An 8894-nucleotide genomic window follows, 5' to 3' on the forward strand; every position below is an offset into this window, starting at 1 on the left:
TTGCGATTCATTTTTTAAACCCTAGCGGCTAGCAACCCTACACTGTATTCTTTTTGGGGGTTTTCTATGGAAAAAACCATATAATATTTGTATATTTATTTATTTACATATATAGTGATACGGTAAATGCGCGGGAGCAACTCCCTTTTTTAGTGCCGCTCAGCACAGACGATCACAAAATAAATAAATACATGAATAAAAACCCCAAATTCCAAACATCGCAACTAGACTTACCAGAGACCAGTGACTACTCTCTGTAGTAGAGACAGTAGAGAGAGAGAGAGCATCCCACACAACAGTCAAACAACAACACAATCAAGAGAGCGATAAAACTAATAGTGATAGGATAGCCCGCACTAGTGATATAGGTCACTCCCACACAAGAAAAAATATTAATTTTAATATTGAAATCTATCTATAGCATTCATAGCCCACACTATACAAGAAGCACATTGCAGCATACGACACTCACTGCCACATTACAGTACCAGGTACATCGCTTCATGACAACTAACTAATAACTGATACAATGGAGCTCGGCCCGGACCCGCACTCGTTTGCGAATTTCAAACACGCCAAAACAACGCAAATTGATTTGGTGCTCAATTGTGACTTTGAAGCAAAGGAGTTCCATGGGCATGTGGACATCACTGTGGATTTGTTGCAGGACACAGATGTGGTGCTACTCGACATTTCTGGGCTGAAAATTCAGGAATGTTCCGAGGCCGATTCCGGAAAAAAATTGGGTAAGCAATTTGTGGTTAGCTGCTGTTCTGATTCAAAACAGGATACGGTGCACAGTATATCTGCCTGTGACTTAGAGAGATAAGGTGTAGTCTGTCTATGCATTGTATTTCCGTATTGTGTAAGATTGGTTTGGCAACACACTCAGGTAGAACAGGTACTCTATTGGCCTGGGCGTAGCATGGGGTGAGTTATGGAGTTGAGTAATGTATTCACACGATCTCATCTCTATAAGTTTAAAAGTTTTCCTTTTGTTTTAGCGTTGAGTGGATTAGCTTGCCTCTGGCACATTCCGCACATGTCGATGTGCTCACCATTGCAACACTTCTTTGTTATTCTCTCACTTTAGATGTTTACGCTTTGTTTATATCAGCGTAAACGCCAACGTCGATCCGAACACCAATGAACTCGTGTCATTCGCTTACCCCCAGTCTAGCCGACAGCTTCCCTTTCGCTGTCTGTGCATTGAATGCCCTCTCATGAGACATCCCACTGTATGCCGTGTAGCTTATTCCTATTTGTGGTCCTTTCGTCGTACGATAAATCCTCAAGCATCGTTCGGTTATTTTTGGTTGATTGATCTGCGGTGCTCAGGTCAGGGGCATGAGTCCATTTGCAGCTATTTTGTGGCCTATTTATATATATATACACAGTGTGGTCTATATATATATATATATACAGTCCTGGTCATTAGCCTATTTGCACCAGCTTACCACAACATAGCCTAGCACCCCACAGGCCCTCTTGATTCAATGGTGTGCTCTCTAGTGATGGCACATGTGTAGCACCTCTCAGTTGATGCATAGCCGTAGTTTCCCATACACATACTCCATCCGCTTTAATTGCTTTGCTTGCTTGCGCTGAGACTTGTAAACCGGGTTTATGTGGTCCTCAACCTCGTTCTGTCGTACAGGGTCCTTGCAATTGCACTACACCACATCCTCTTCCGATGTACTCGTCCGTCCTTGTCACCTGAGTTAAGTCTCCCCCACGTGTGTCTATCTCTTCACTCTGCTCACCCCCACGTGTGTCTATCTCTTCGCTCTGCTTACCACCTCACTACTGTGCGGCGGTGTGTAGACTACAGCACTGCCACCCAGGCGTACTGCGGCTCATGTCTCGAGGTGAAGCTACCGCCCAATGCGTGCACCAAGGGATCGCAGGCGAAGGTCAGAGTCAAGTACAACACCACAGCACAGTCCAGCGGAATCCAATGGCTGTCACCGTCGCAGACAAAGGGGGGTGACCAACCCTTCTGCTTCACACAGTGCCAGGCCATACAGACGCGCACGGTGCTGCCTTGCCAGGTACCGTTGCCATAGCAACTGAGATAGTTCAGGTTTTTACTCGAAACGCAGGGGTTTGAGATACAACTTGTGGTGTATATGTATGTGTAGATGTATATGTATAAGTAAAAGTACGTATATATATATATATATATGTAAATATAAAAATATATGTATATGTATATGTAGAAGCAAATGTATAGATCCCAGGTGTTTAGGGTTTAAAATTCAATCGCCTCCAGACCCCCCGCCCTGTCAATACACCCCTGAAGTGATACCCCATGCCATCGCTGAATATGTCCACTCCACCCTACCCCCGCTTCCATCCCCCACACCGCCTACCCCCTCAGGACACCCCCTCCGTTAAGGCACCCTTCAGCTTCACCATCACCGTCCCTTCAGACCTCACGGCTGTGTGCAGTGGTCTCAGACAAGGCGAGCCAACACCCAATGGCGATGGCACGCACACGTTTGTGTACCACCAGCCCATGCCTGTCATGGCCTATCTCATTGCCGCGGCGGTAGGTAAGTTGGCCAAGGCGAGTCTCGGCCCAAGGAGTGACCTGTACGCCGAACCAGAGATTCTCGAGGCTGCCAGGTGTGTGTTAGGTTGTACGGTGGGTTCTCTGATGTGTATGTGGGTAGTGGGTCTACTGTCGCTATTGCTACCGTGGTTATTGTTAGAAGTGTTGTAGCTGTCTATGTGTGGTAGTTTGATGGTTGTGGTTGTGTAGTAGTGGTCTCATGTTTTTGGTTTGTGTTGACTTGTCATGTCTTTGGGACGTATTGATTCGCAGATGGTGTGTGTGGTCGTTTGATGGTTGTGGTTGTGTAGTGGTGGTCTCATATTTTTGGTTTGTATTGACTTGTCATGTCTTTGGTTTGTATTCATTTGCAGATGGTGTGTGTGGTCGTTTGATGGTTGTGGTTGTGTAGTAGTGATCTTATGTCTTTGGTTTGTATTGACTTGCCATGTCTTTGGTTTGTATTCATTTGCAGATGGTGTGTGTGGTCATTTGATGGTTGTGGTTGTGTAGTAGTGGTCTCATATTTTTGGTTTGTACTGACTTGTCATGTCTTTGGTTTGTATTCATTTGCAGATGGTGTGTGTGGTCGTTTGATGGTTGTGTTTATGTAGCAGTCGTCTCATGTCTTTGGTGTACATTCACTTGCAGATGGGAGTACGATGGCATTACAGAGACCTTCATTGTTGAGGCTGAGAAAGTGTGCGGTACGGAATACAAATGGAAGACGTATGACATTGTCATGCTGCCCAGTTCCTTTGCGTATGGAGGCATGGAGAAGTAAGTGCCTTTAGGGTTTTAGGGTTTTAGGGTTTGGTTGCCCTTGTGTTGCTGTTACACAGGTGTGTGCATGTCCTTTTTACTACCGTGGAGTGTCGTGCTATTCGGTTGTGAGGTTCATTTTTTGGCGTCTGTGCGAGTTTAAGTTACATCTGCCACGCGTTGGGTCCGGCCCGTTGGTACTGATTGTCCGACGGTCTTGCGGACGATTCGTGGACTGGGCATGCTTCCACCTGCACTGATCATCACTGCGATAAAACCCTAACACCCTAAAACCCTAAAACCCTAAAACCCTAGGACCTCACCATCAATGTGGTTCCGTACGTTGACGTCTGAATTCAAAGTCACAGATTGCGTGTCTTAACTTCCACTCCTTTCATCTGACGCTGCTATTGTGTTTCGTCCATTGACGTTTGAGTCCAATGTCACAGATTGCGTGTCTTATCTTCCGCTCCTTTCATCTGACGCTGCTGTTGTGTTTCGTCCGTTGACGTTTGAGTCCAATGTCACAGATTGCGTGTCTTAACTTCCGCTTCTTTCATCTGATGTTGCTGTTGTGGTTCGTCGTGCACAGCCCCAATGCCACGTTCTTGTCGTCTGCGTTGCTCGCCGGAGACAAAAGTCTCACCACAACACTCGCCCACGAAATCACCCACAGCTGGTATGTACAGGTGGTTTGTGTAGTTGGTATGTATAGTTGGTATGTACAGTTGGTGTGTGTAGTTGGTATGTATAGTTGGTATGTATAGTTGGTATGTATAGTTGGTATGTATAGTTGGCGTGTGCAGTTGGTATGTATAGTTGGTATGTATAGTTGGTATGTATAGTTGGTATGTATAGTTGGTATGTATAGTTGATATGTATAGTTGGCGTGTGCAGTTGGTATGTATAGTTGGTACGTATAGTTGGTATGTATAGTTGGTATGTATAGTTGGTAAGCATAGTTGGTAGTTTGGGGTGTTCTGTAGTGTACACTCAGAATAACAAGTCTTATGAGCAGCACATGGTGTCTGAACACTTTAGAGTTGCCGTTGATGTGTGCAGTGTAGGTTGTAGCTGATGTAGTGCCTTGGCGTGTGCATAAGGAGATCTGCATGCGTGTGGTGCGATTGATATGTCGTATCTGTGGCCATGGCTCACTCACGACTTTATCGAACGTTAAACGGAGATGCAAAATGTTTCCGTGTGCTCACTTCTACGTCTTGTGCTTTTGACTGTTTCATTGCTCAGGTGCGGAAATATGGTCACGAACGCGTTCTGGAAAGACTTCTGGCTCAATGAGGTACGTCTATCGGCAGTTGTTGGGTTAGTTGAGATGGATTATAGTACACGTTTTAGGGTTCTAGGGTCTTAAGGTTTTAGGGTTTATAGTTGAGGTGAACCCCTTTGAAGGCGCCCCTATGTGTCAGCGGCTTCCGTTGGATATCCTTCAGAAGGGCCGTTTTAGGGTTTAGGGTTTAAAACGAGGTGTTGGCTGTTCAGTGTGTATGTCGTAGCTGTGGTGAGAGATGAATGCTGAAAGCAAATGAACTGTATCTTGGTATTTAGGGCTTCCCGTGCGAGTGCATCGATGAGCTTCTTTGTACTGTCATTGTTGTGTGTCTGTTGTGTCTTTTGTGTGTGTCTGTTGTGTCGTAGATGGAAGGGACTGTCTGCCTGTGGTAGTTGTTGGGGTGTTTCATGACTCATTGTCTTTCTCAGTCACTGTTGTGTATGTTCTCGTGTTGATTTGTTAGAGTGTGCGTGTGTTGGCTGTGGTTTGTTGTTGGGGTGTTTCATGACTCATTGTCTTTCTCAGTCACTGTTGTGTATATTCTCGTGTTGATTTGTGAGAGTGTGCGTGTGTTGGTTGTGGTTGTTGTTGGGGTATTTCATGACTCATTGTCCTTCTCAGTCACTGTTGTGTATGTTCTCGTGTTGATTTGTCAGAGTGTGCGTGTGTTGGCTGTGGTTGTTGTTGGGGTGTTTCATGACTCATTGTCTTTCTCAGTCACTGTTGTGTATATTCTCGTATTGATTTGTTAGAGTGTGCGTGTTTTGGCTGTGGTTGTTGTTGGAGTGTTTCATGACTCATTGTCCTTCCCAATCCCTGTTGTTGTGTATATTCTCCAATTCATTTTGGCCTTGGTGTTTGTATCGTTGTTGTTCGCGTGCCTTTGAGGTCTTGAACTAACCGGTGTTTAGGGTTTTAGGGTTAGGGTTTTGGGATCGGTGTGCGGTGTCTACTACACCATATACCTACTGTCGCGTGGCTGTGGTTTGATTGGTTGCTCTGTTCTTCTCAGGGTTTCACGCGCTATGTGGAGAGACGAATTCTCGGCGCAATGTTTGGGCCAGCGTACCGTGGACTACAGATGACATACGGCTATTTTGATTTGATTAAGGTGAGCATGTAGTGTGTGTTAGGGTGTAGTGTCTCGCCTTTCTATTCTATTTTGATTTGATTAAGGTGAGCATGTAGTGTGTGTTAGAGTGTAGTGTCTTGCCTTTCTATTCCATTTTGATTTTATTGACTTGAGCATGTAGTGTGTGTTAGAGTGTAGTGTCTTGCCCTTCTATTCTATTGTGAGTTAATTATAGTGTGTGCACATAGTGTGGTGCTGTGTTGCAGTCCGTCTTGGTTTTCCTTTGACCTCTGTTTGGCTGCCCTCGGGATTGCTTTATTTCGTTGGAGGTGTGGGCAGATGACTAAAATCCGCCGTTGTGCACGATTCCAGGCACACTCGTATGACAAATAGCCCAACCCCTGGGTTTATGACAATTACCACAACCCTTGGGTTTTTCTACCACACACGACAGAACTGCAACTTCCTGGCGCATCGGCCGTACCTACTGAAACTGCAGCCAGAGATTGTGGGGGTGGACCCAGATGAGTCCTTCTCCCGCATTCCCTATGAGAAGGGGTCATTGTTTCTGCACTATCTCGAGGGCATTGTGGGCGGAGAACAGCCCATGACCACATGGTTGCGCACGTACTTTACTGACTTTGCCGAGCAGAGTGTGACTACGGACGATTTCAGGGTACGTGAATACGTGAGAAAAGTGAGAGAAGTGAGGGTGGGGGTGGCTGCTGCTGTCTAGGGGCCTATTAGTTGTTGCCTATCAATTGTGTGTAGTGTGTCATGTATGGTGTGGCATATTGCAATGGATGTGTAGATCGTGATGTGGCCCATATAGTATCAATAGATCTGTTCAATTAGGGACGTGCTAATGACTCTGTTTACTTCTACACGTACGAATGCAAGGACTCTGCTCAATAATAAATAGAGCTCTCACACCCACTCAACCCACCCACAGGACCACTTCACGGCCCATTTCACCAAAGCGGGTGTGGACATGTCTGGTGTGGCCTGGGATCATTGGCTGCATGGGGTGGGTCTGCCAGACTACGACATCTACGCCCATATCGACAACTCCATGACCGTACGCTGCAAAGAGATAGCACACACGTGGTTACACGACGACGGCAACGGAGCCAACGCGAGTGATATAGACGGCATGAAGGCGCATCAGGTGATGGTTATCTTGGACACCATTATAAACGAGAACACGCACTTCTCCGGCGACAAACTAGACCGGATGGACAGCACATACCACTTCTCAGAGACTAAGAACTGTGAGATTGGATTCCGATGGTTCCTGCTTTGTTTGAAGAATAACCACAGGTCATGTTTTGAGGGCGTTAAGGCGTATCTGAGCCGCAACGGACGGGGTAAGTATAGCTTGTAAGTGTTTAGGGATTGTCAGCTGATTGGTTTGTAGGGCTGTTCAGTTTCCTGGTCTCCTATGTACAGGTATTTTGAGGTCGGTTCAAATTTTGTGTTCAAGCCTTCACACATCGTGCATGGCAATTGACCTGCGCAATGCTGCAATAGAGCGTTGCTACTTCATTAACTCGTATCACAGAATGCTTATCTTATCGTCTGTGTGCCTCCCTCTCTCTTCATTAGCTTGTATCACAGAATGCTTATCTTATCGTCTGTGTGCGTCTCTCTCTCTCTCTCTCACACACATCTACAGGTGTGTACGTGAAACCATTGTACGTTGAGCTGTATCGCGTCGATCCCGAGTATGCACGCGAGGTGTATGGCGGTCTAAGTGACTTCTACATGGACGTGGTGGCTGAACCCATCAAGAAGACGTTGGAGCTGTAGACCCATTACATTACACTAGTGCTTTAATAAAGGCCTGCTACATAGACATAGAGGTATACGCCCATTACACTAGTGCTTTAGATAAAGGCTTGCTACATAGTCATAGAGGTATACGTCCATTACACTAGTGCTTTAATAAAGGCCTGCTACATAGTCATAGAGGTATAGACCCATTACACTAGTGCTTTAATTAAGGCCTGCTACATTGTCATAGAGGTATACGCCCATTACACTAGTGCTTAAATAAAGGCTTGCTACATAGTCATAGAGGTATACGCCCATTACACTAGTGCTTTAATAAAGGCCTGCTATATAGTCTTAGAGGTATAGACTCATTACACTAGTGCTTTAATAAAGGCCTGCTACATAATCATAGAGGTATACAGCCAATACACTAGTGTTTTAATAAAGGCCTGCTACATAGTCATAGAGGTATAGACCCATTACACTAGTGCTTTAATAAAGGCCTGCTACATAGTCATAGAGGCATACGCCCATTACACTAGTGCTTTAATAAAGGCCTGCTACATAGAGTCATAGAGGTATAGACCCATTACACTGGTAACCTAACATACGCCTGCTGTAGAGACATAGGTGCATAGAGTCATAAAGTTATTTATAGGGCCTTCGCTACATAGACAGAGGTGCGTGGACTGGACGCGAACCTCCCAACAGAGCCACAGGGTGTCAATAAAGGACACACAGGCTGTTATTAAAGAACATGCAATTGTCAAAACAGCCGGTGCACTCGAGTGGTGGAGTCAAAACAGCCGTTACACTCGAGTGGTGGAGTCAAAACAGCCGGTACACTCGAGTGCCGACCTGGATATTTCTAAAATGGGCTGGTGCGATAAATCGGTGGAATGTCCTGGTAGTCTGGGTTGTGGGTTTTAGGGAAAATACGACTCACTTCACTGCAACTTGCGGATACTATTTGTCACTTGCCTGTCAAGAAATGGGGCTGTGGGTGTCAAAACGGACTATGCAGTCGCCCGTATTCAAGACACTTTAGGCCGATTTTAGGGTTTAGGGATTTAGCTCAACTGCACGTGGCTGAGGAAGGCAGGTGACAGGTTACACCACAGACACACTTTAACACGCTACTCTCATGATACCGTCAGGTGACAGGTTACACCACAGACACACTTTAACACGCTACTCTCATGATACCGTAGACTGGACAGTATGCGACAGGAATGGAGACAGTCTGAGCCACAGACACTTCAACACGCTGCTCTCATACCGTAGACTCTGAACAGTATACGAAAGGAATGGCGACAGTCTGAGCCACAGACACACTTTAACACGCTGCTCTCATGATACCGTAGACTCTGAACAGTATACAACAGAAATGGCGTTTGAGCCACCCCCCACTTGTGAGCGTCATGCCATCGATGTTTGATACT

The 8894-nt window shown here is 45.8% G+C and overlaps 1 protein-coding gene across 1 annotated transcript; it reads left to right on the top strand.

Annotated features, from left to right (window-relative positions):
• Window positions 1-233: 233 nt before the first annotated feature.
• On the top strand, window positions 234-7629 carry SARC_00746 (hypothetical protein). The gene is made up of 10 exons (XM_014305550.1): window positions 234-746; window positions 1825-2051; window positions 2381-2628; window positions 3206-3334; window positions 3909-3995; window positions 4565-4616; window positions 5620-5718; window positions 6134-6355; window positions 6632-7046; window positions 7355-7629. Exons 1-10 carry the CDS (start codon window positions 530-532, stop codon window positions 7486-7488), a joined length of 1830 nt encoding a protein of 609 aa, XP_014161025.1. The 5' UTR covers window positions 234-529; the 3' UTR covers window positions 7489-7629.
• The last annotated feature ends 1265 nt before the right edge of the window (window positions 7630-8894 follow it).

This window comes from Sphaeroforma arctica (assembly GCF_001186125.1).
Source record: "Sphaeroforma arctica JP610 unplaced genomic scaffold supercont1.26, whole genome shotgun sequence".
NCBI lineage: Eukaryota > Ichthyosporea > Ichthyophonida > Sphaeroforma > Sphaeroforma arctica.